Here is a 27076-nt window from a genome sequence, read left to right on the forward strand (position 1 = left end):
TAGCATTCCAGCTGGTCTCTCTTTAAATCTCAGGCCGAATTCTTAGATTTTCAGGATGATTGGAAGGTTTTCTAGGTAATTTGTTGGGGACAGGTGACTTGGGGACCCTACTCTTCTGCCATCTTGCCCCTCCCCCCCAGGTTGACATTTCTATGTATATCTATCCATCTACTCATCAATCTATTGACCTATGTATCTTACAAATCATCAATCTAATCTATTATCTATTTATCAGAAGGAGAGAAAGAAAGAGTTTTTCAAAGTAATTGGCTCGTGTGATTGGAGTCACCAAACTTTGAGAGGAAAGGCTTGCTAGCTGGGGACTGGAGAGAGTTGCACTTGGAACCCAAGGGCAGTCTGCTGGAGAAATTCTGGCTCCCAAGAGGTCCACCTTTTGTTTTAGTTAGGCCTTCAACTGACAGATGAGGCCCACCCACATTGGGAAGAACACTTCGCTGTACTGTGTCCACTGATTTATTTATTAATTATTGTTTTTTTATGTCCACTGATTTAAATGGTCATCTATTTTTTATAATAAATTTATTTTTTATTTGTGTTCAATTTGCCAACATACAGAATAACACCCAGTGCTCATCCCGTCAAGTGCCCCCCTCAGTGCCCGTCACTCATTCACCTCCACCCCCCGCCCTCCTCCCCTTCGACCACCCCTAGTTCCTTTCCCAGAGTTAGGAGTCTTTATGTTCTGTCTCCCTTCCTGACATTTCCCACACACTTCTCCCTTCCCTTCTATTCCCTTTCACTATTATTTATATTCCCCTAATGAATGAGACCATATAATGTTTGTCCTTCTCCAATTGACTTACTTCGCTCAGCATAATACCCTCCAGTTCCATCCACGTTGAAGCAAATGGTGGGTATTTGTCATTAAATGGTAATCTAATTTAAACACACCCTCACTCAAACATCCACAGTGATGTTTGACCAAACGTCAGGCACCATGGCCCAGACAAAGTGACAGCAATCAGCCACCACACACAGTTTTCTAGAGCTATTCTACATGGAGTGACTTCCCCTTTGCTCCCTCCTGGCTTGGCATCCCTCTGGTACCATTTCGTTTGGGGACCTTGTGAACACTCTGTGCTACTGTAATGTCCTTCTGACTCTTCTTATCCTTGCTTATCTTGCATCCACCTAGTCCACACAGCAGAGAGGGCTTTTTCCAAAAATGCAAGTCTTACAGAACAAGGGCTATTATTTTGGCACACAGAGCCCTCTCTTTATAGCCCGTCTCTCAGGCTGTCTATTGGATCTGTGGCCACATCTGGGATGTGCATGCCTCCCTCTCAGGCTTTTTTGTCTGAGTCACTCACTGCCTTTTGTGCCTGGGTACCCAATTTTCACTTGTCACCTTTGCTGTGCTCTTAATATTTGTGCCTTCATAAATTCATATGTTGAAATCCTAACCCCTAAGGGGATGGATGGTATTAGGAGGAGGGGACTTTGAGAGTGGACCAGATCATGAAAGTGAAGCCCTCATGAGTGAGAGAGAGACTCCAGACAGATCACTTGTCGCATCCACCATGTGAGGACATGGGAGACAGACAGCTATCTGCTGCTTGCAAGAGCACTCTCACCAGAACCTGATCATGCCCATTCTTCAAACAAGAACTTCCAGCCTCCAGAACTAAGGGAAATAAGCTTATGTTGTCTATAATCTGTGTAGTCTGTATTTTCATTATATTTCATAATAGCAGCATGAATAGGCTAAGACAATCTCCTAAAGTTTAGCTCAACATTCTGACTGAGCCAAGCATAACTTCATGCCCTGAATCAGACTTGCGTGTCCTTTCATTACTGTTAGTGATCCATACATTTACAGGAACCTCTTGGGTGCTTTGCTCTGTATCTGCAATGGAGCACCCTTTTGCCAGCTAACATCAAATACTCAACACTTATGATATGACAGCCTGAGTCTGGGTTTTGGATGTTTAAAGACAAAGAAGGAAGAGCAGGGTTACAGGGTTGCAGGGTTCTTGTCTCAGTCAAAGAATGAATCTTGGGGACACAAGAGGGTGAAGTGAAGTGAAGTGAAGTGAAAGTTTATAAGTGAAAGTGAGAACAGACAGGAAAGTAAAGAAAAAAAAAGACACCTGTCTGGAACAGCACCCCTGGTCCCAAATGGGCTGCCATTGAGAGTATTTATTGTTGGTCTTTCATAGGAAACTGACCAGGGAATTTAAATCTTCTTGAGGTCACCACTGATAGCACCATGTGTACTTCTCCTTTGAAGTTTACTCACTTTCTGTCGTCAATTTGTAACTTCCATTAAAATACCTCGCCTATAACGTTTAAGGTTAAGATGGTCTCCATCTCCTAATGAAAAAAACAAGGTTGAACATTTTGTTTTGGGTACAGCAGCAGGTGTGAGACAGGATGTCATGGGAACAGAGTAGTGCCCTGTTTCAGGTGGCTCATCAGGGTTGGGAGCCCTCTCTAGTATAGAAAGTCCCCATTCTAGGGAGATCCAGGTGAGCCAAAGTGCAAAAGTGTGGCTCACCAGCTGGCATTATGCAGGGTTCCCCTCCATTTGTGTGATGGGCCCTTTGGCATTCATGTGCTTCCTGTAGACCTCTTTCTGAAAAAGGATGTGGAAATGCTTACAGTAAAATTTGTAAGATTTCAAGAGAAATCAGTTGTATTGAGATACATCCTCATCAGCAATATATTTTTAAAAGTTTTGTAATATGATAATACCTTCCTTGGAAATACTGCAGATTTGGTGTCAGACCACCACAATAAAGCAAATATTGCAAAGAAGAGGGTCCAATAAATCTTTGGTTTATGAAGGAGATTATTTGGTTTCTCAGTGCATGTAAAAATTATGTTTACACTATGCTATAGGTTATTGAGTGCAATAGCATTATGTCTAAACAAGTGTACATTACTTCATTTAAAACACTTTCTCTTTTTTTCTTAGAGAGAGAGAGAGAGGTTATTGGGGACAGCAAGGGGAGGGAGAGAAGAGAATCTAAATCAGGTTCCACATGGTCAGCATATACTCTGATGTGGGGTTCGATCCCACAAACCTGAGATCATGACCTGAGCCAAAATCGAGTCAGAGGCTTACCTGATTGAGACACTCAAGTGAACCTGACACTCTTGTACATGCACAATTAACTGTGTTAATTATATTCTTAGCTGTGAACATTGGACAGTAGTCCTCTGGACCTGCTCATCTTGAGTAACTAAAACTTTATGCCTTTTAAAAATTTTATTTTATTTTTTTATAATAAACTTATTTTTTAATGGTGCTCAATTTGCCAACATACAGAATAACACCCAGTGCTCATCCAGACAAGTGCCCCCCTCAGTGCCCGTCACCCATTCACCCCCACCCCCCGCCCTCCTCCCCTTACACAACCCTAGTTCCTTTCCCAGAGTTAGGAGTCTTTATGTTCTGTCTCCCTTTCTGATATTTCCCACACATTTCTTCTCCCTTCCCTTATATTCCCTTTCACTATTATTTATATTCCCCAAATGAATGAGAGCATATAATGTTTGTCCTTCTCCGATTGACTTATTTCACTCAGTATAATACCCTCCAGTTCCACCCACGTCGAAGCAAATGGTGGGTATTTGTCGTTTCTAATGGCTGAGGAATATTCCATTGTATACATAAACCACATCTTCTTTATCCATTCTTCTTTCGATGGACACCGACGCTCCTTCCACAGTTTGGCTATTGTGGACACTGCTGGTAGAAACATCGGGGTGCAGGTGTCCCAGCGTTTCATTGCATCTGAATCTTTGGGGCAAATCCCCAACAGTGCAATTGCAGGGTCGTAGGGCAGGTCTATTTTTCACTCTTTGAGGAACCTCCACACAGTTTTCCAGAGTGGCTGCACCAGTTCACATTCCCACCAACAGTGTAAGAAGGTTCCCCTTTCTCCAAATCCTCTCCAACATTTGTTGTTTCCTGCCTTGTTAATTTTCCCCATTCTCACTGGTGTGAGGTGGTATCTCATTGTGGTTTTGATTTGTATTTCCCTGATGGCAAGTGATGCAGAGCATTTTCTCATGTGCTTGTTGGCCATGTCCATGTCTTCCTCTGTGAGATTTCTGTTTGTGTCTTTTGCCCATTTCATGATTGGATTGTTTGTTTCTTTGCTGCTGAATTTAATAAGATCATTATAGATCTTGGAAACTAGCCCTTTATCTGATACGTCATTTGCAAATATCTTCTCCCATTCTGTAGGTTGTCTTTGAGTTTTGTTGACTGTATCCTTTGCTGTGCAAAAGCTTCTTATCTGGATGAAGTCCCAATAGTTCATTTTTGCTTTAGTTTCTTTTGCCTTCCTGGATGTATCTTGCAAGAAGTTACTGTGGCTGAGTTCAAAAAGGGTGTTGCCTGTGTTCTCCTCTAGGATTTTGATGGAATCTTGTCTCACATTTAGATCTTTCATCCATTTTGAGTTTATCTTTGTGTATGGTGAAAGAGAGTGGTCTAGTTTCATTCTTCTGCATGTGGATGTCCAATTTTCCCAGCATCATTTATTGAAGAGACTGTCTTTCTTCCAGTGGATAGTCCTTCCTGCTTTGTCGAATATTAGTTGACCATACAGTTGAGGGTCCACTTCTGGATTCTCTATTCTGTTCCATTGATCTATGTGTCTGTTTTTGTGCCAGTACCACACTGTCTTGATGACCATGGCTTTGTAGTACAACCTGAAATCTGGCATTGTGATGCCCCCAGCTATGGTTTTCTTTTTTAAAGTTCCCCTGGCTATTCGGGGTCTTTTCTGATTCCACACAAATCTTAAAATAATTTGTTCTAACTCTCTGAAGAAAGTCCATGGTATTTTGATAGGGATTGCATTAAACGTGTAATTGCCTTGGGTAACATTGACACTTGCACTATATTAATTCTGCCAACCCATGAGCATGGAATATTTTTCCCTCTCTTTGTGTCTTCCTCAATTTCTTTCAGAAGTGTTCTATAGTTTTTAGGGTAGAGATCCTTTACCTCTTTGGTTAGCTTTATTCCTAGGTATCTTATGCTTTTGGGTGCAATTGTAAATGGGATTGACTCCTTAATTTCTCTTTCTTCAGTCTCATTGTTAGTGTCAAGAAATGCCACTGACTGCTGGGCACTGATTTTGTATCCTGCCATGCTGCCAAATTGCTGTATGAGTTCTAGCAATCTTGAGGTGGAGTCCTTTGGGATTTCTATGTAGAGTATCATGTCATCGGCGAAGAGGGAGAGTTTGACTTCTTCTTTGCCAATTTGAATGCCTTTAATGTCTTTTTCTTGTCTGATTGCTGAGACTAGGAATTCCAGTACTATGTTGAATAGCAGTGGTGAGAATGGACATCCCTGTCTTGTTCTTGATCTTAGGGGAAAGGCTCCCAGTGCTTCCCCATTGAGAATGATATTTGCTGTGGGCTTTTTGTAGATGGCTTTTAAGATGTTGAGGAATGTTCCCTCTATCCATACACTCTGAAGAGTTTTGATGGAATGGATGCTGTATTTTGTCAAATGCTTTCTCTGCATCTAATGAGAGGATCCTATGGTTCTTGTTTTTTCTCTTGCTGATATGATGAATCACATTGATGGTTTTACGAGTGTTGAACCAGCCTTGTGTCTCGGGGATAAATCCTACTTGGTCATGGTGAATAATCTTCTTAATGTATTGTTGGATCCTATTGGCTAGTATCTTGTTGAGAATTTTTGCATCCATGTTCATCAGGGATATTGGTCTATAATTCTCCTTTTTGGTGGGGTCTTTGTCTGGTTTTCGAATTAAGGTGATGCTGGCCTCATAGAACGAATTTGGAAGGACTCCATCTCTTTCTCTCTTTCCAAACAGCTTTAGTAGAATAGGTATGGTTTCTTCTTTAACCGTTTGATAGAATTCCCCTGGGAAGCCATCTGACCCTGGACTTTTGTGTCTTGGGAGGTTTTCGATGACTGCTTCAATTTCCTCCCTGGTTATTGGCCTGTTCAGGTTTTCTATTTCTTCCTGTTCCAGGTTTGGTAGTTTGTGGCTTTCCAGAAATGCGTCCATTTCTTCTAGATTGCCTAATTTATTGGCGCATAGCTGTTCATAATATGTTTTTAAAATCGTTTGTATTTCCTTGGTGTTGGTAGTGATCTCTCCTTTCTCATTCATGATTTTATTAATTTGAGTCTTCTCTCTCTTCTTGTTAATAAGGCTGGCTAATGGTTTATCTATCTTATTAATTCTTTGAAAGAACCAACTCCTGGTTTTGTTGATCAGTTCCACAGTTCTGGTCTCGATTTCATTTAGTTCTGCTCGAATCTTTATTAACTCTCTTCTTCTGCTGGGCGTAGGATCTATTTGCTGTTTTTTCTCTAGCTCCTTTAGGTGTAAGGTTAGCTTTTGTATTTGAGTTCTTTCCAGTTTTAGGATGGATGCTTGTATTGTGATGTATTTCCCCCTCAGGACTGCTTTTGCTACATCCAAAAGATTTTGAACGGTTGTATCTTCATTCTCATTAGTTTCCATGAATCTTTTTAATTCTTCCTTAATTTCCTGCTTGACCCTTTCATCTTTTAGCAGGATGGTCCTTAACCTCCACGTGTTTGAGGTCCTTCCAAACTTCTTGTGATTTAGTTCTAATTCCAAGGCATTATGGTCTGAGAATATGCAGGGGATGATCCCAATCTTTTGGTATCAGTTCAGACCCGATTTGTGACCCAGTATGTGGTCTATTCTGGAGAAAGTTCCATGTGCACTTGAGAAGAATGTGTATTCAGTTGAGTTTGGATGTAAAGTTCTGTAGATATCTGTGAAATCCATCTGGTCCAGTGTATCATTTAAAGCTCTCCTTTCTTTGGAGATGTTGTGTTTAGAAGACCTATCAAGTGTAGAAAGCGCTAGATTGAAGTCACCAAGTATAAGTGTATTATTATGTAAGTATGTCTTAACTTTGGTTATTAATTGATTGATATATTTGGCAGCTCCCACATTTGGAGCATATATATTGAGGATTGTTAAGTCTTCTTGTTGGATAGATCTTTTAAGTATGATGTAGTGTCCCTCTTCATCTCTCTCTACAGTCTTCGGGGTAAATTTTAGTGTATCTGATATAAGGATTGCTACCCCTGCTTTCTTTTGAGGACCATTTGAATGGTAAATGGTTCTCCAACCTTTTATTTTCAGGCTGTAGGTGTCCTTCTGTCTAAAATGAGTCTCTTGTAGACAGCAAATAGATGGGTCCTGCTTTTTTATCCAGTCTGACACCCTGCGCCATTTGATGGGGTCATTAAGCTCATTCACGTTCAGAGTTACTATTGAGAGATATGAGTTTAGTGTCATCATGGTATCTATTCAGTCCTGTTTTTGTGGATTGTTCCCTTGGACTTCTTCTTAAAGGGGAATTTTAAGAGTCCCCCTTAAAGTTTCTTGCAGAGCTGGTTTTGAGATCACATATTCATTTGGTTTCTGCCTATCTTGAAATCTCTTTATCTCTCCTTCCATTCTGAATGAGAGCCTTGCTGGATAAAGTATTCTTGGTTGCATGTTCTTCTCATTTAGGACCCTGGATATATCCTGCCAGCCCTTTCAGTCCTGCCAGGTCTCTGTGGAGAGGTCTGCTGTTACCCTAATACTCCTCCCCATAAAAGTCAGGGATTTCTTGTCTCTTGCTGCCTTAAGGATCTTCTCTTTATCTTTGGAATTTGCAAGCTTAACTATTAAATGTCAAGGTGTTGAATGGTTTTTACTGATTTTAGCAGGGGATCTCTCTATCTCCTGGATCTGAATGCCTGTTTCCCTTTCCAGATTAGGAAAGTTTTCAGCTAGGACTTGTTCAAATACATATTCTGGCCCTCTGTCCCTTTCGGCGCCCTCGGGAACCCCAATGAAACGTAGGTTTTTCTTCCTCAGGCTGTCATTTATTTCCCTTAATCTATCCTCATGGTCTTTTAATTGCCTGTCTCTTTTTCCCTCAGTTTCCCTCTTTGCCATCAACTTGTCTTCTATGTCACTCACTCCTTCTTCCACCTCGTCAACCTTCTTCGTTAGGACTTCTAGTTTGGATTCCATCTCATTCAATTGATTTTTAATTTCTGCCTGATTAGATCTGAATTTGCAGTCATGAAGTCTCTTGAGTCCTTTATGCTTTTTTCTCGAGCCACCAGTAGCTTTATAATAGTTCTTCTGAATTGGCTTTCTGACATTGAATTGTAATCCAGATTTTGTAACTCTGTGGGAGACAGGACTGTTTCTGATTCTTTCTTTTGAGGTTAGTTTTTCCTTCTAGTTATTTTGCTCAGTGCAGAGTGGCCAAAAACAAGTTTTATTGAGAAAAGGAGAAAAAGAGAGGAGAGAAAGAAGGAAAGAAAAGAGAAAAAGAAAAAAGAAAAAAGGAAGAAAAAAGAAAAAAACAGAAGAAAAAGAGAAATAAAAATGAAAGAAAGGAATAAAAGCGTGGGGGAAGCAAACAGAAAGCAAAAAGAAAAAACAAAAACACGGGGAAGTGTCCTCTGATTATGTATACTGTAAGTCCCTTGTCTTCCCCTGGAACTTTCCAGTGCTGCTTGGTGAATAATTTGTTTTTCCCCTGTATGTCTAGCCGGTCTTCTGGGGGAGGGGCCTGCTGTGCTGATTTTCAGATGTTAGCACTTGGGGGAGCTGCTCTGCCTCTGCCAGGTGCAGGGCTCAGTGGGGGTTGTTTACCCCGTGAGGCCCCAGGAGGAACAACCGCAGTGGCGGCGGCAGCTCTGCATCCCTGGAGTCAGCTCCCGCAGTAACTCCGGGGCTCTCCCTCTGCAGGGCCTGGAGGCTCCGGGGCGGGGCTGCTGATCTGCTCAGCTCGGGGCAGGAGTTTCCTTGGGGTCCTGGGCCCTCCCGGCCTCTGCCTGTCCGGGGGAGGCCGGATCCTGGGCTGTGTTCCGGCGCCCTGTGCTCCGGGGCCTGCGCTGTTGGATTCGCCCTCCCGCCCCGCAGCCCCTTTGTTGGAGCCGCCGCCCGAGCCCCTCCGAGCTGCTCTGGGTCCCGCTGTGCTTGTTGCAGCCCTTAGGGAGCTCGGCGCACTCTCCCAGGGCGCAGGTGCCTGTTAGTGTCCCAGGGAGCCCGAGGGCATCCCCGCCCTCCTGGGTCCTGCTCCACCTCCCTGAGGGCCCCTTTCCGCCAGGGAAGGTTGGTGCAGCTCTTGCTCCTTCGGGATGGGGCTCTTCTGTCCTGGGGACACTCGCCCCGGCCTCAGCCCGGCTCCTCGCGGGGCCCCTCACCCTTGGAGGCCTTTTGTATCTTTATTTCTTTTTCCCCGTCTTCCTACCTTGACAGAAGCGCGAACTCTTCTCACTGGAGCATTCCAGCTGGTCTCTCTTTAAATCTCGGCCCGAATTCGTAGATTTTCAGGATGATTTGAAGGTTATCTAGGTAATTTGGTGGGGACAGGTGACTCGGGGACCCTACTCTCCCGCCATCTTGCCCCTCCCCTGTTCAGATTTTCTATATGAGAGTTTATGTTTCTAGCAATGCATTCATTTCATCCAGTTTACCTAATTTGTTGGCATATAATTGCTTATAATTTTCTCTTATAGTTTGGGCCCATTTCTTTTTTCTTTCTTTCTTTCTTTCTTTCTTTCTTTCTTTCTTTCTTTTTTTCTTTCTTTCTTCTTTCTTCTTTCTTCTCTGTTTATTTATTTTTTTGATAAGTCTGGCTAGGGACTTAACAATTTTGTTAATTCTTTCAAAGAACTAGCTCCTTGTTTTTTTGATCTGTATTTTTCATTTCTATATCACTTATTTCTGCTCTAATGTTTATTATTTCCCTTCTCCTGCTGGATTCAGGCTTCATTTGCTGTCTTTTTTCTAGCTCTTTTAGGTGTAAGGTTAGGTTTCGTATTAGAGACCTGCTTCTTGAAGTAGGCCTGTATTGCTATCTACTTTCCTCTTAGGACTGCCTTTGCTGAACCCCAAAGGTTTTGGACTGTCATGTATTCATCTTCATTTGCTTCCATGGCTGATCTGGGGAGCCCTGGAATCTTTGACTTACCCTCAGCTAGATCTGCACTGACCCACCATAGTGAAGAAGTGGGTGGTGCTAAGGTAGACCAGATGTCCTGGGTATTGTGAGGGGGACATGGGGAGGAAGAAAGAGGAGTGGGTAGGGAGGAATGTGAAGGAAGTAGGTGAGAGAGGGGAAAGGGGGTAGGAAGAGAAGTTGGGTGTAGAAGAGCAGGAGGGGAAAGAGGAAGGAGAGGATGGGTTAGAGAATGAGAAGGGTAACGAAGACTCATAGGAAGGAAAGGTGGATGGGGGAAGATGGAGAGGAAGGGGGGAGGTAGGGAGGGAAGAGAGAGATAAAGGGAGAATGGGGGAGAGAGGTAGGTAGTTAAGGAGATATTGGAGGAGGGTAAGGTGGATTGAGGAGGGAAAAGAGAAGAAAGGAATGGCTAAAGGAGGGGAAGGAGAGAGGAGAAGGGAATGAGAACGGCTAGCATTTACTGAGCAACTACTTCACATCTGGCACTGGGTTCAGTGCTTTCCAAATACCCCAAGTATATTTCAGAAAAGCACCACACTGTGCATATTAATATATCCCAGTCAGCTTGGGCTGTGTAAAAAATACCACAGGCAGGGAGGTTTGTTTAAACAACACATATTTATCGTGTCCTAATCCTTGGGACTGGAAGTCTCAGATCCAGCTGTGGGTGGGGCTGGCTCCTTCTGAGGTCTCTCTCCATGGCATGTAAACACTATCTCCTTACTGTGTCTTTGCATGGTCATCCACCAGTGTGTGTCTGTACCCTAATCCACTCTTCTGAAAAGGACTCCCATCATATGGGATCAAGGCACATCCTAGAGACCTCCTTATGACTCAAAAACCTGTGTAAAAACCCCATTTCCAAATACAGCCCCATTCTGAGGTCCTGGGGGTTGGGGCTTCAGCATGTGAATTTGAGGGGACATGGTTCAGCCCATAATATATTCTTAGTATAGTACAGGGAATTAAAAGGAAGATGAGACGGGATAATTCAGAAGGGTGTACCCTTGTATGGGTATAGCTGGGATGTAGAATGGATATGGTTTCCCCAAATCTATGATGGGCCAGAGGGGAGAGATCATGGGTCTTGATGGAGGAGGCTCCCCACCTTCTGTCCGTGGCTCTGAGGAAAGCCCAATGCTTCTAAGTCCTGGCATTCTGTGCAAATGGTCAGGGGGTTAGGGTCATGAGTCCAAAGGCAGAAGAATGGCCTCAGGGGTACGGAGAAAGAGAGTCCAGAGAATGTGTAGATGAGGGATCCACTGCCCACATTGTAGAAGGAGACTCTGCCAGCCTCACAGTCCAGGAGAATGCCGACCTGATGCAGGGGTTCAGAAGGGTACAGGCGAACCCTCGGGAAGGTGAGTGCCCAGAATGTCTGCTTGTACAGTTCTAGGGCCCAGAGTCCATTCTTGGGGGCCTTGGGGATCCTTCCCTTCGGATCCAAGCTGTCCAGACACACGCCCAAGTTCCAGGCCTTCCTGTGCCCCACCTGGACCACCCAGTAATACTTCCCAGCAGAGAACTGCTCCCGGGCCAGCACACAGGGGTCCTGGTCGAATCTGCTGGGGATGTCAGGCAGGTCTTGGTCAAAGAATAGCCGCCTCACACTCTTCCCGTCCTCAGACAGAGCAAGTTTGGGGCTTGCGGTGTCAGGGTCCAGGGATGGGCTGACTGTGGGAAGAGAAGAGGGTCAGGTCTGGGGGTTTGTGTCTCTAACCTACACTCCTACATGGAGGGGACCCCAGGACCTCTGGGAGAGGTGACCACAGCTTCTCTGGGTGTCCCTGTGCTTCCAGCTTTTTCTGTCCAGGACCCATGCAAACAGGCCACCCAGAATGGCTGAGGCAACTCCAGGTCGGAACCAGGGGAGGATTTATACTAATGAGGGTACATAGCTAGCACACAGTGAGGTCTACTCACGTCCTGGACTCCATGTCTCAACACTTTGTGTGTGTGTGTGTGTGTGTATGTGTGTGTGTGTGTGTGTGTGAGAGAGAGAGAGAGAGAGAAACAGAGAGACAGACAGAGACAGAGATAGAGACAAAGAAAAGTAGGGAACAGATAAAGAGGGAGACAAAGGCATAGGGGGAGAGATATAGGGGAGTGATAGTAACAGAGACAGAGAGGGAGAAATAGAGAAAGACAGGAAGACATAGGGAGAGAGATAGAGACAGGAACAGAGAGAAAGATAAGAATAATTAGAGACACAGAGAGACAAGATAGCAAGGAGAGACAGATAGGCCCAATTACACAAGGAGAGAGATAGACAGAGAGACAGATAGACATGGACACACAGAGAGATAGAGACAGAGATATAGAGAAAGAGACAGATACAGAGACAGAAAAACAGAGAGAAAGGGACAGATAGAGATAGAGAAATAGACAGGGGAGATAAAGAAACATAAAGACACAGAAACACAAAGAGAAAGGTAGGGAGACACAAAGAGACACAGAGAGATAGACATAAGAGAAAAGGACAGGGTCAGAGAGACAAAGAGAGACATAAGAGGACATGGAAGGATGCAGGGGACATGAGATGGTGCCACAGGTGTTGATGCAGGTGCCGTTGGACAGCTCTGGGGTCAACGACTGAGGAGTCCCATGTGAAAAAGCCCGAGAGGCATCTTAAGGAACCCAGAAGCTGCAATGAATACACCTTCCAAAACAGAGCCCTTCTCTCCTGCCCTGCCAACCCTCTCAGAGCCCTCAAGACCCCAACATGTGACCTGGAGGAGGATCTGTCTACATTGGGCTCCATTCTAGTGGCAGGGAGGGTGTGTGGGGACCAGCTGGGTGTCTAGCTGCCAAGCAGGCACCTTCTGAACAGCAGAAACCTCCCAGCCAGTGTCCACCCTTGCCCATTCTAAAGCCAGCTATGCTGTTGTTTGCTTGAGTCTGCACCCAGGTGCCCCACACACTCATGTTTCCTGACCTTACATCCCTGTCACTTGGACATGATCCAGCTCTCCTCCTACATGAACCCCAGATTTCTCCCTGATCTCTACTTCCTTCTGGCTAGAACCGTGTTCCCTTTTGCTTTCCAGTAAAGACCATATATTTCCCCACAGAATTCTCATTGTTGCTTCCTGAATTCTCCACTCTGACTCCTTCCCTATAGAGTCAGCCGTGGGGATGGAGCCCTCCCATGTTCCATGATTGCCAAATACGGACTCCCTGGCTGAACAATAAGCCTGGTTCCTTCTACTCTACATGCTCTCATTAAATAAAAATTATCCACGTTAAAAACATAGTTTCAGACTTACAAAGAAGCTGAAAAATAGCACAAACATTATGTCTATGACAACATTGGGTTACCACAGTAAAATGATCAAAATCAGAAAACTTAGATTGATGCAAAACTATTCAGTAATGAGTTCTGGCCCACCACTCCACCTGGCAGTGGAGCACACCTGTGCCATCCATCCTGTGCTGGACCACCCAACACCTGGCTGCCAGTGTAGATCTGTGCTTCATCCTATCCAAAGCTATGGACTATCTTCCCTGTAAACTTGTTCCCTAGCTTGTTTCCTTTCCCTCATGCATCTTCACTCCAGAAAATTCCTTTTAGGTGACACACATACTACCACAGACCTTAAAGTAAAACCAAAACAAACCCAAACAAAACATTCCACCTGATTCCTCCCTCAACAATTGTTAGCTCACTGCACAGGTAATCTTTGAAGTTTCCCTCCAGCTGTCTCCACAGGGGACACTGCTCTTGCATATCACACTTGCCAGTTTTTCTGAGTCACGTTCCTGTTCTAATTTTACTCCACTCTTCAACTGCCAGGGACATGGCCAGCTGCTCCTTCAACACACTGTATCTGCGGATTTCTGTGGGGAAGCCTTCCCTGACCCTCCTACTCGACCAGACTCCTGCTCAAAGAGACCTTCAAATTCCAGGTTCTTCAAGGCTAGACCTTTGATATATCTTCCTTCCTTCCTTCCTTCCTTCCTTCCTTCCTTCCTTCCTTCCTTCCTTTCTTTCTTTTTCTTTCTTCCTTTCTTTCTTTTTCTTTCTTTCTTTCTTTCTTTCTTTCTTTCTTTCTTTCTTTCTTCTTTCTTCTTCTTTCTTTTTTCTTCCTTTTGAAACTGTTTTTTTTTTCTTAAAGAAGAATTTTTGAAGAGTAATTTTAGGTGTGCAGAAAGTGGAGCACTCCATGGTTCACTTTCCTCAATTTCAATGCCAGATATATGCCACGGACTCCAAATTCCTAGCTCCAGTCCACATTTCTCCTGGAGTGCAAGACTTGTATATCCAAGGATTTATCTGATGTCCCCAGTTGTATATTGAAAATATTTCAGTCTTAAGAGGTCTAAGATGATTTTCATTCTTTTGCCTAAATATATCTTGTTTTGCCTCAAACCTTCTGTTAGATGGAGCCACCATGGGCCGAGGAACTCATGCTACCTAGGGTCACCTTGGGTTCCTCACTCTGCTTTGCCCTTGCTGGACCCTGTTACTTGTGGCCCCAGGACCCATTTTGGGGCTGTTTCCTCTCCTCCATCAGCACATCTCCTCTGCTTAAACCCCCTCACTCATTTTGAACCATGCTTCACATAACATCCAGACCCCTGCCTGAGCCTTCCAGGCTCTGCAGGTGTGGACACCCACAAACCCTGGTGCCTCCTCTACATACTCAGCTCTCACATACCACAGACCCCATTCTCCCTGCCGTGGTTGGGGGTCCACCTCTATTTCTCCCAAGGTGGTGGCCCCACTGTCACCCAGCCCTTCATTTGGGTGTTACCATCCCACCATCCTCAGGGGCCTGGACATCCCACGTGAACTCTTATGGCCACTTCATTATTGTATTCCAGTTTGTTCCTACAATATTTACCCTGATTAATTCTAGTTTCGGTTAAAGAAAAACTACTGGCTGATGGCTTGCATCCTCACATACATTCTATGCTCCATGAGGTCAGGAGGAAGCCATTTTATTCACTTAATAGATGGCTGACTGCTGGCATAGGAGGTGACTGGTCACTATTTTACTTGAATGAATGAGTGAATGAATGGATGATTGGCTTCTCTCTGTTTCCTCCTAGACCCTCAACAAGCGTCTGTGCTCAGGACATGTGTTTCCAGATGCCCTGACACCTCTCATCTGCCTGGTTCATGGTCTGCAGCTATACCCTTCCCTTTTCTGGGGGTTCCTTGTCCATGGACAGACTGTACCCTCTCTACCCCAATCTCCTACCAAGAGAGTGTCCTGGGGTAGAAAGTCACTGGTTCTGTACTCTCTGTGGTAACAGGTTGCCTTCCAGTGGCTGGCTGTCTTGCTGCCTCCACTCTGCAGGTCTGTACCTCAGCTAATAAACAGGAGCTAAGGTCTCCCATGACAGCCAAAACTTGACGTTTAGAGCCACGTGGCTGCCACTCAAGAACATTTAGGACAGCACTCCAGCACTCTGAACCAAAAAGGAATACAAACACACACACTCCCACACCATACACACACAGGCACACAGACATATACGCCAGTGCATGTGCATGCATATGTACACACACAGATGCAAACACATGCACATTAAGGTACAACACGCACACACAGCACACACATACATGTGCACATAAATACACAGGCCAAGGACACAGGCTTCCAGCCCCCAGCATGACCTCACCATAGATGATCACATCTTCTGTCCAGCCTGCAAGAAAACAGAAAGATGTGAAACTGTGGGATTGTGCTGATCCAATGGGGCCAAAGTTCAATTTCGTGGAAGCTAAGTCAAAACAAGATTTAATGAATTCTAGCTGTGATCCTGTGAAACAGGAACAAATATAGGTCCTTGAGTGGCCAATAAAGCAATAACCAGGGTCATTTTCTTTATAAGGAAGGCTTTTGTGAAGCACATCCAGATGGTCTAGGCTTCCCACCTCTGTCATGGGGACCTCTGTGCTCTGGTCCCAAGCTGGGGTCTGAACACTATGGGCAAGGACATAGGAGGCAGGGAGGGCAGTGGATGGGTAAGTGCAACAATGCAAACTGATGATATTCCTGCACCCACAGCAGGATGCTGTCACATGACAGGCACGTTGATGCTTTTGTCACTTGAGCAATTCTCAGCATGCTCTCATCACCCCTGACTGATAGACCTTCTGGGGCTCAAGCTCAGATATCTCTGTCTCTGACACAGAGGCCCTCCATCGTTCCTGAAGTCACCTGCTGAAGAGCAGCTGAACACCTCTCACAGTCAGAGGATTTTACTGGGCACATGGTAAGTGGGCAGTCCTCGAGCTGTGTCCTGGGCAGGCCTCTCCCATTCCTCCCATGCTTGAGGGTGTGCAGAGGAGAGACTTTATGCAGGGCTCCACACCTGTTCCCTGGCTGGAAGGGGTGCTTCTGCCTTACCAGGGCCTGCTAACCTTGGGAGCACTGCTCCTCTGCTCTATACCATTCTCTTTTTCCAGCTCCACCCTATTCCTCTCCCCCTTACATTTCTGGAAGAGACAGGTAGCTCCAGCTATGGCAAGCCCTGCTACAGTGAGGATCAGAGGCAGCATAGTTCTCCACGTCATTGATGGCAAACTTCTGGACAACTGAGCTAAAAGAGAGCCAGGTAAGATATCAGGGTAAGAGAGCACCTGTGTTCTTAGGACACACACACACACTATAGGGTTCATGAGTCAGGGGGCATAATGTTTCGAACTCACCTGAAGTATCTCAGAGAACACTACTTGTGTTTGTACAGAGAAATTATGACAGGTGCAAAATCAGGAGAAATGGTAGATAAATGGCAGAGTGTTAAACACTGGATGGGTCTGCACAGCAATTTGCATGATATTCTTGCAAATTTTCCACAAGCTTGAGGTTATTTAGAAGTGAAAATTTTATACAGAGTGAAACTTGGAAGCCCAGGCTGTGGTCCATCAAGCCCACAATGGTGGTCTAAACAATGGAATATTGTTTAGCACTAATGAGAGTGAAAATAATGTTGCAGCCACCATGGAGAACACGATGGTTGCTCCTCAAAAATTAAACAGTGATCTAAAACAGGATCCATCAATTCCACTTCTGAGTATTTATTTAAAAAATAAAAATATCAATCCAAAAAGATACATGTCTCATATTTCTCGCACAGTTATTTACAATAGTAAAGATATGGAAATAGCTGAGTGTCCATTGATGGATGAATGGATAAAATTGCTTAGCTATAAGCAGTAAGGAAATTGGGCCATTTGCAATAACATGGTTGGATTGTGTGGATGTGTGGCTAGGTGAACTAAGTCAGACAGAATAAAATAATGGGTGATCTTATGTATATGGGATCTACAATGAAACAAAACAAGAAAAAAACACCAAAATCCAAGAAAACCAGAAAGCCCACCTTGGATGCAGAGAATAGATTCATTTCTAGAGTCTCAAAATGTAAAGTGGGAGTGGGGGTAATCAGTGAAATGGGGCAAAGAGTATAAATTTATACTTATAAAATAAACAAGTCCCAGAAAGGTGACATACAGCATGACAACTACAGTTAATAGTACTCTGTTATATATTTGGAAGCTGTAAAAGAGTAGATATTACACCTAAAGAACCAGCTAAAAAACGAGTTCTAAAGAACCGATCATAAAAAATATTCTGTGATTTTGCATGCTATTGGATATGAGCTACTTATTGTCTGGGGTGCCCCAGACAAGCTTTTGAGGCCTGAACAGAACAGAACACTCACCAGGCAAGTAGCTCTTGGCCACCTTCCTCCTCTGGAGGAGGGAGCTGATGATGGAGCAGGAGAGGCCCTCCACATCCCTGTCCAGGATAGTCACATTGGACACCACTCTGAAGAGGCCCGTTGTTGGATAGGCAGACAGGTTGGTCAAAGAAGGTAGGGATTGTCCCCCGAAGTCTCTCCACTCCACCTGGGGCTCTGGGTACCAGCCCTCCGAAGTGCACTGTGCCCAGACACCTTCACTCTGGCCAGGTCCCACTTGGATTCTGGGCTCTGAGCCCAGTCCTGTGGGAAGAGATGCCCATGCCAGTCTCCACAACCACCATCACTTCCAATCAGAAGAATACAGATGCTGAGAATTCCACCGGTATTAGGGGTTTCTCACAGACTACTTACTGTGTGTAATATTTCTTTGCCATATGTTACCCTCGTTCCAAGAAAGCACAAGACCAAACAGAAAAGGCCCAGAAATGAAAAAAAATCTCTATTACAAAATTAGTGTCTTTTCCTGTGTCTCTGTCTCTCTTTCTCCCTCTGCCCTTCCCTCTCTATCTCTGCTTCCCTCTTTATGAGTTGGCTGGGTAAGGGAGAGGAGCAAACGTAGAAAACAAAGCCAGGTGCCTGAAACTGTGCTTTCTAGAAACACTGTCCCTGCTGCAAGCATGTTAGTGCTTCTTATGGGACATGTTCAGGCTTGGGCCATAAAGGGATGATCAGCAGCTGGGCATGAGCTTTGGGGGCAAGCACTCTCGGAGACCAAGAGTGCCAGAAGCTGGCCCTCACCTGCCACCCTCAGCCACAGTGTGGTCTCTGCAGACACGTTGCCATCTGTGAAGTTGCAGTGGAAGGTCCCATTATCAAGAGCAGTGACATTGTGAATCCTCACTGCGGCTTGGCCCTGGGCCAGCCTGGTGCTCAGGAAGGTGGTCCTTCCCTGGTACTCTGCCATCTGTTCATCCTGCACATCAATCCCATTCTTATGCAGATGCACCGCTGGGGATGGCTGGTCCCTGTACCACCGCAGCTCCATGTCCTCGGCACTGATATTGAGAGACAGATGGCATGGTAGATCCACCTCTTTCCCAACCACGGCCAGAAGAGGTTTGTCAGGTGCAAAGACAGAGAAGTCGGCTTTCCCTAATGAGAGCAGGTGGGCAGGCATTAGCCAGGCTTGGTGTGAGGAGACCAGGGGCCCTCCCACCCATCCCCAGCGTCCCCTGGGAAGGACTGCTTGGACCCTTGGCTGACAGCTGAGGTGGAAGGTGCCAGCCCAGCCCCTCTGGCATCGTCTCCATGCACATGGCATCCTCTTAGCATGGGGCAGGTGGAGGTCTCCTACCATTTCCAGGGATGCTGCAGGACAGGAGCCACAGAAACATGAAGAGAATGGAGCAGCTGGGTGGGCAGATGCCTGGACCACGTTTGTTTGCCATGCCTGCTGGGGATGGAGAGACCTGAGCCTCATGCATCGGAGACTGAGTTCATTTCTGTCACTGTATCTTTCTGTCTCTGTCTCTCTTTCTTATTCTGTGTTTGTGTCTCTGTCTTGGAGGGAGGCCATGCACCACCAGTAGGGTAATGGGAGTGAAGGAAACATGGCCAGGGGAGAGAAAGGTCCCTTGTAACTCTCTTGACCCTCACACTCCCATAGAAGTTATTCATCTTAGTCAGAGAGATGACATCCCCACCTGCTATTGTGTCCATCTTCTCAAGGATATCTTTTCTCTTATCCTCATCTGTCCTCAGAATGCCACCAACAGACTAGCATTACCTTGATTCCAAAACCAAAGACCCCATCAAATATAAGAATTATAGACCAGTATCTCTGATGAAACTGGATCCAAAAATTCTCACCAGTATACTAGCCAATAGGATCCCACAGTACACTAAGAGGATTATTCACCATGACCAAGTGGATTTTATCCCCAGAATGCAAGGATGGTTCAATAGTCCTAAAAACAATCAATGTGAAAGATCATATCAACAAGAGAAGAAACAAGAACCATATGATCCTCTCAATAGATGCAGAGAAAGCATTTGACATAATACAGCATCCATTCCTGATTAAAACTCGTCAAAATGTAGTAGAGGGAACATTCCTCAACATCTTAGTAGCCACTTCCAAAAAGCCCACAGCGAATATAATTCTCAATGGGGAAAAACTGGGGGCGGGGCAAGATGTCAGAAAACTAGGATTTCCAAGTCGCCTGTCCTCACCCACTTACCTGGATAACTTTCAAATCATCCTGAAAACCCAAGAATTCAGCCTGATATTTAAAGGAGAACAGCTGGAATGCTGCAGTGAGAAGAGTTCTCACTTCTATCAAGGTAGGAAGATGGAAAAAATAAAAATAAAAAAGCATCCAGTGGGGGAGGGGCCCCGCAAGGAGCTGGGCTAAGGCCAGGTGGTGAGAGCCTCTAGGACAGGAAAGCCCAGTCCCGGAGAAGCAGGAATGTTAGCAATATTCCCGGATGGAAAGGCGCTGGCAGGAAACTCGGGCAGGATCCCAGGAGGGGCAGTGGAGCCCCCAGGTTCCCGGGGTCACTAGCAGAGGAAGTGCACCCTGGGGAGAGCGTGCCACACACCACAGACCAAGCTCCAAAAAGGGCTGTGACACGTGCCTCGCGGGGCCTTGGGAGCAGCTCAGGCGGCGGCTCAGGCGGTGGCTCTGCTGCAGAGTGGGCTACATGCCCGGAGACTATGATTCCAGAGGCGCAGGCCCTGGAGCCCAGGGTGCCGGGGGACACAGCCCAGGGTCCGGCACTCCCCTTGGGACAGGTGGAGGCCGGGAAGACACAGGACAGCGAGGATGCTCCTGCCCTGAGCATGTGATCAGAACCCCAGGATCCCGGAGCATCCAGGCCAGTGCGGACTGGCAGCCGTGGTAGTTACTGCTAGAGCTGACTCCAGGGCTGGAGAGCTGGCAGCCGCCAGTCTTGTTCCTTCCCGTGTCACCCTGTGCCTGGGATGGAGCGGGACCCCAGGGAACAGGGGCCTCACAGGATAAACAGCTCCCATTGAGTGGTGCACCTGGCAGGGAGAAGAGCAGCTCCCCCAGGGGCACACACCTGACAATCAGCACAGCAGACCACTCCTCCACAAGACCAGTTTGAAGGAAAGGGGATGAGCAGGTTCTTAACCATGCAGTGCTGGAAAGCTCTAGGGGAAGTCGAGGAACTTACACTATATAGAATCAAAGGATACCCCTCCATTTTTTTTGGTTTATTTTTTGTTTTTCTTTTGTTTTGCTTTGGTTTAGTTTTGTTTTTGTTTAGTTTAGTTTTGTTTTGCTTTATTTCCCTTTTTTGTTCTTTCTTTGTTTTCTGCCCTTTTTTCTTTTTATTCCTTCATCTTTCCAGTATAACATGTTTTTAGCCACTCTGCACTGAGAAAAAATGACTAGAAGGAAGAACTCTGGACAAAAGAAAGAACCAGAAGCAGTACTCTCTCCCACAGGGTTACAGAATTTGGATTACAATTCAATGTCAGAAAACCAATTCAGAAGCACAATTATAAAGCTACTGGTGGCTCTGAAAAAGCATAAAGGATTCAAAACACTTCATGACTGCAGAACTTAGATCTAATCAGGCCAAAATTAAAAATCAATTAAATGAGATGCAATCCAAACTGGAGGTCCTAACAACCAAGGTTAATGAGGTAGAAGAACGAGTGAGTGACACAGAAGACAAGTTGATGGCAAGGAAGGAAACTGAAGAAAAACAGAAAAACAATTAAAAGATCATGAGGAGAGGTTAAAGGAAATAAATGACAGCCTCAGAAGGAAAAATCTACGTTTAATGGGCGTTCCAGAGGCTGATGAAAGGGAGAGAGGACCAGAAAGTGTATTTGACAATCATAGCTGAGAACATCCCTAGCTTGTGAAGGGAAACAGGCATTCAAAGCCAGGAGATAGAGAGATCCCCCAATAAAATCAATAAAAACCACTCAACACCTCGACATTTAATAGTGCAACTTGCAAATTCCAAAGATGGGGAGAAGATCCTTAAAGCAGGAAGAGACAAGAGATCCCTAAACTTTATGGGGAGAAGTATTAGGCTAACAGCAAACCTCTCCACAGAGACCTGGCAGGCCAGAAAGGGCTGGCAGGATATATTCAGGGTCTTAAATGAGAAGAACATGCAGCCAAGAATACTGTATCCAGCAAGGCTCTCATTCAGAATAGAAGGAGAGATAAAGAGCTTCCAAGATAGGCAGAAACTGAAGGAATCTGTGATCACCAAACCAGTTCTGCAAGAAATATTAAGGAGGACTCTGTGAAAGAAAGATGAAGTCCAAAGAAATAATCCACAAAAACAGGCACACAACAGGTATCATGATGACACGAAATTCATATCATTCAATAGTAGCTCTGAACGTGACCCTATCAAAAGGCGCAGGGTGTCAGACTGGATAAAAATCAAGACCCATCTATTTGCTGTCTACATGAGACTCATTTTAGACCTAAGGACACCTCCAGCCTGAAACTAAAAGGTTGGAGAACCATTTACCATTCAAATGGTCCTCAAAAGAAAGCAGGGGGCACAATCCTCACATCAAATAAATTAAACTATAGACTGTAATAAGATATGAAGAGGAATTAGAGTCATACTTAAAGGATCTACCCAAGAAGAGGGCCTAATATTCATGAATATTTATGCCTCTAATGTGGGAGATGCCAAGTATATCATTCAATTAATAACCAAAGCAAAGACACACTTAGATAATAATACACTAATACTGGGAGACTTTAACACAACACTTGCTGTAAATGAAAGACCTTGTCAGCACAATATCTCCAAAGAAACAAGAGCTTTAAATGATACACTGGACCAGATGGATATCACAGATATTTATAGAACTTTCACCAAATGCAACTGAATACACATTTTACTCAAATACACATGGAACTTTCTCCAGAATAGACGCATACTGGGTCACAAATCAGGTCATAACCAATACCAAAAGATTGGTATCATCCCTTGCATATTTTTAGACCATAGGCTTTGAAATTAGAACTAAGTCACAAGAAGAAATTTGCAAGGAATTCAAACACAGGAGGTTAAAAACCATCCAGCTAAAAGATGAAAGTGTCAACCAGGAAATTAGAGATGAATTAACAAGATTCATGGAAACTAATGAGAATGAAGACACAACCATTCAAAATCTTTGGGATACAGCAAAAGCAGTACTGAGGGGGAAATACATCACCATACAAGCATCCCTCAAATAACTGAAAAGAACTCAAATACAAAGCCTAATGTTGCACCTAAAAAAACTGGAGAAATAACAGCAAATAAAACTTACACCAGTAGAAGAAGAGAATTAATAAAGGTTGGAAGAAATCTCAGTGAAATAGAGACCAGAACTGTGGAACAGATCAACAAAACCAGGAGTTGGTTCTTTGATAGAATTAATAACATTAGATAAACCAGTAGCCAGCGTTGTTAAAAATGAAAGAGAAAAGACTCAAATTAATAAAATCATGAATGAAAAAGGAGAGATCACCACCAATGCCAAGGAAATACACACTATTTAAAAAACTTACTATGAGCAGCTACATGCCAATAAATTAGGCAATCTAGAAGAAATGGACACATTTCTGGAAAACCACAAACTACCAAAACTGGAACAGGAAGAAACAGAAAATCTGAACAGGCTGATAAAACCAGGGAGGAAGTTGAAGGACTCATCAGAAACCTCACAAGACACAAAAGTCTAACACCAGATGGCTTCCCAGGGGAATTCTATCAAACATCTATAGAAGAAAAATACCTATTCTACTAAAGCTGTTTGGAAAATAGAAAGAGATGTACTACTTCCAAACTTGTTCTATGAGGCCAGCATCACCTTGATTCCAAAACCAGACAAAGACCCCACCAAAAAGGAGAATTATAGACCAACATCCCTGATACATATGGATGCAAAAATTCACAACAAGATACTAGCCAATAGGATCCAGGGTACATAAGAAGATTATTCACCATGACTAAGTGAGATTTATCCCCGGGATGCAAGGATGGTTCAACACTCATAAAGCAAACAATGTGATACATCATATCAAGAAGAGAAGAAACAAGAACCATAGGATCCTCTCAATAGATGCAGGGAAAGCATTTGACAAAATACAGCATCCATTCCTGATCAAAACTCTTCAGAGTATAGGGATAGAGGGAACATTCCTCAGTATCTTAAAAGCCATCTATGAAAAGCCCACAGCAAATATCATTCTCAATGGGGAAGCACTGGGAGCCTGCTGGGACACCTGCACCCCGATGTTTACAGCAGCAATGTCCACAATAGCCAAACTGGAAGGAGCCTCAGTGTCCATAGAAAGATGAATGGATAAAGAAGATGTGGTTTATGTATACAATGGAATATTACTCAGCCATTAGAAACGACAAATACCCACCATTTGCTTCAACGTGGATGGAACTGGAGGGTATTATGCTGAGTGAAGTAAGTCAATCGGAGAAGGACAAACATTATATGGTCTCATTCATTTGGGGAATATAAATAATAGTGAAAGGGAATATAAGGAAAGGGAGAAGAAATGTGTGGGAAATATCAGAAAGGGAGACAGAACATAAAGACTCCTAACTCTGGGAAATGAACAAGAGGTGGTGGAAAGGGAGGTGGGCAGTGGGTGGGGGTGACTGGGTGACAGTCACTGAGGGGGGCACTTGATGGGATGAGCACTGGGTGTTATTCTATATGTTGGCAAATTGAACACCAATAAAAAATAAAAAAAATAAAAAATTGAATTTAAATGAAGATACAAACAAATAAAAGAATGCCATGGACACATTCTCCAGGGTGAATGGGCTCCATCTCCTCAACTACTTATGTAAGAGTATTGCTAGATGTCAGCCTCTATTCTGTCATGAACACAAGCACACTGAGGAGAAAATCCATCCTTGGCTTTAGTGAAATCAAGTTCAGAACTATATCCGTCCATCCCCTTAAACCCTCTTGGGACCTGTTTCTCCCAAGAAAGCTTCTGCAGATGGAGGAGGGGGACATGAGCCCCCGGGTTCCTTGGCAGTGATAGCCTGAGTCCAAGACACATCTCAGCTTTGCTATTTATGTTGAACTCAGTTTTAAGGACACATGTTCCGAGACACATTGGCTGGTCTGGGCAGTTTCATCCAGCACAGCCTTGCATGATTGACCTTTATGTAAAACAAGAGGAGGTATGTGGGCAGATGCCCTCATCCTCTTTGATGCTTGCCTTCTTGGTGACAGTCCCTGAGCTCTCCCTGTCACTCAGGAATAGGGACAGGGTGTAGAGAGGAAAGATGTACATGAGTGCCATGAAAATGGAACCACTAACCTGGCCCAAATCCAGCTGTCGTCTTCCCAGGAAGCTTCTGGTGGCCTCAAGGGAATCAATTTAGTTCTTGGCAAGTTCCAGGTGGGGCACAAAACAAGCCTCCTTAGAGTGATGGGAGAGAGGAGCAGCTGACTTCTGTAGTTTCTGTAGCGTTCTCCTGTTAATTTATGTAAAAACAAAAAATGAACTGTGCCTATTTGGCAGTTGCAATGGAAAAAAACCAAGGGCTTCCTATTAGGTGTGGTCAACAGAATCAACACGCTAAGTGTCGAGGAGCAAGAGCCTGGTAGCAGGAGATAAGGGGCGAGAGGGTGACCAAGCAAGGCAGCCCTTGGAGGGATGCTTGCCAAGGATGATGCCAGGAGCCCCGAGGAGGAGACATGGCTTTCCAGGTCTAGGATTCAGGCCAAGGGCAGAAGCTGGGGATTCAGATAAAGTTGCTCCATTATCAAAGCCCTCCAGTCCTGGACAGGGTGGCTTTCTTCGGGAAAGTTTCTCATGACCTGTTGAAGTTGGTGAGTTCTGGCATTTCCCCTGGAGACTCCTACTTCCTGACCTGGGCTGTGCACAATGTCTTCAGGTCCTCCCAGCATTTATTGTGGTGTCCCCCGATCATAAGTTCCTTGGACCACCTCTCTGCCAATTTGGGCTTTACATCTCTCCTGTGTACACTGCCTCTTCCAGCCCCTTGCAGGACCCACCAAGTCTTGTTTCCCTGAACTTCCCTCCTTGGATGGGAAGGCTCCTTCTGGTCAACTTTAGGAGAAGTGCCATGTAAGCATAGCTGCACATTTCTGAGTGGCTCTTGGGGCTGGTGCACCTTTTGTCAAGTGAGCAAGGTAGGAAAGTCACAATGAGAAGAAGCCTGGAAAAAAAAAGAGAAGAAGCCTGGGTGGCCTCCCAGGAAAGAGCATCCTCCAGGGGGAAAGAGGAGCTTGGAGGACTGTGTCCCTTAGTGTTTGGATCAGCAGCACAGGTGTATGGGGCAGGTGCTGTGTCCTGGTGCAGGAAGGAAAGTGAGCTGTCAGGACAGAAAAACCACCACATCAATGCAAAAAAGGGGTTGGTCATCTAATATCCGGAGTAGTTGTCACTCACAGACGTTAGTGTTGTGCCTCTTTGGTCCTGGGAAGGCACTAGGGAGTCCAGGGAGGACCACTCTCTCTTGCCTAGGGGAGCTTGAGGTCTTGCTCCTCCTCCTCCTCCCACATCCCTCCTCTATTTTTCCTGCTCCTCCACTCTCCCTCCTCCAACTCCACCTCCCTCTCCTCTTTTTCTTTTTCCTTCTATTCTTCTCCCTCCTCCTTCTTCCTCCTCTCCTCCACTTGTCTCTCTTCTTCCCCTCCTCTATCATTCCTTCCCTTCTTCTCTCTCATTCTCCTCCTCTCTCCTCCTTCTCCTCTCCTCTCCATTCTCTTCCCTTCCTTCTCTTTTATGAAAAGTTTTGCAATCTATGATTACTAACTCAAACTGTTTCATTTAATCACCTTTTTCTTTTTCCCTGAGTCCATTGGAAATCCTCGGGGCCCCTCTCAATCACCCATATCTATGTCTCCCTTCCTTAAATACACTTCTAACCACAAGTGTTTCATGTCCTGAAGTTTGAACAAAACAATCATGCCAATGCTGGAGGCATGCCCACCAGCACTGTGCACCCCACACTGTCTACAGGCTCAGGCTATAAAGAAAATTCTCCAATTGCTGATACCAGGCTTGGGCAAAACAGCAGATGTCATCAGAGGTGATCAAGCAGGACTCTTGGTGTTATGTTTTACAATTTGAGATTGAGAAGGAGAGCTGTTTCTTGGTTAGTTTGTGGATATTTGAGACTCTGAATCTGGAGCTGCCAGTGGATGAGGCCCCTGTCTTTCTCAGAGTATATTAAGAGAACAATGGATTAGTAGAAATAAGAAAGTTGGTCACACTAATCTTTTGGACAGGAGAGAAAGTGACCCTCAGGAGGGTGTGTGGACCTTGAGATCATGCTTTGGGGGGTGTTTGGTTTCCCACATTTCTTCCTGTTCTGTGTGTGGAATCATCACAAGTGCCTAAGGCACCCAGGGTAGAGCTAGGGATGCAGTGGATCTGGAGAA

At 44.9% G+C, this 27076-nt stretch overlaps 1 protein-coding gene across 1 annotated transcript; it reads right to left on the reverse strand.

Moving 5' to 3' along the window:
- Positions 1 to 10974: 10974 nt before the first annotated feature.
- On the reverse strand, positions 10975 to 25084 carry BTNL10 (butyrophilin like 10). The gene is made up of 8 exons (XM_041728152.1): positions 24984 to 25084; positions 18992 to 19087; positions 18436 to 18692; positions 17656 to 17937; positions 16381 to 16530; positions 15607 to 15633; positions 13753 to 13857; positions 10975 to 11652 (listed from the first exon to the last, which is right to left on the reverse strand). The coding sequence occupies exons 3-8, from the start codon at positions 18680 to 18682 to the stop codon at positions 11057 to 11059; spliced, it is 1407 nt and encodes a 468-aa protein (XP_041584086.1). The 5' UTR covers positions 18683 to 18692; positions 18992 to 19087; positions 24984 to 25084; the 3' UTR covers positions 10975 to 11056.
- Positions 25085 to 27076: the final 1992 nt, after the last annotated feature.

This window comes from Vulpes lagopus, chromosome 13, assembly GCF_018345385.1.
Source record: "Vulpes lagopus strain Blue_001 chromosome 13, ASM1834538v1, whole genome shotgun sequence".
Lineage (NCBI taxonomy): Eukaryota > Metazoa > Chordata > Mammalia > Carnivora > Canidae > Vulpes > Vulpes lagopus.

Coding starts and splice junctions, on each gene's coding strand:
- BTNL10 (XM_041728152.1), bottom strand. CDS start 18,682: ATGGAGCTGCGGTGGTACAGGGACCAGCCATCCCCAGCGGTGCATCTG. Junction 16,531..17,655: donor GGCCAAGAGCTACTTGCCTG/GTGAGTGTTCTG, acceptor GCTCTCTTTTAG/CTCAGTTGTCCAGAAGTTTG. Junction 13,858..15,606: donor AGAAGATGTGATCATCTATG/GTGAGGTCATGC, acceptor CTCTTTGAGCAG/GAGTCTGGTCGAGTAGGAGG.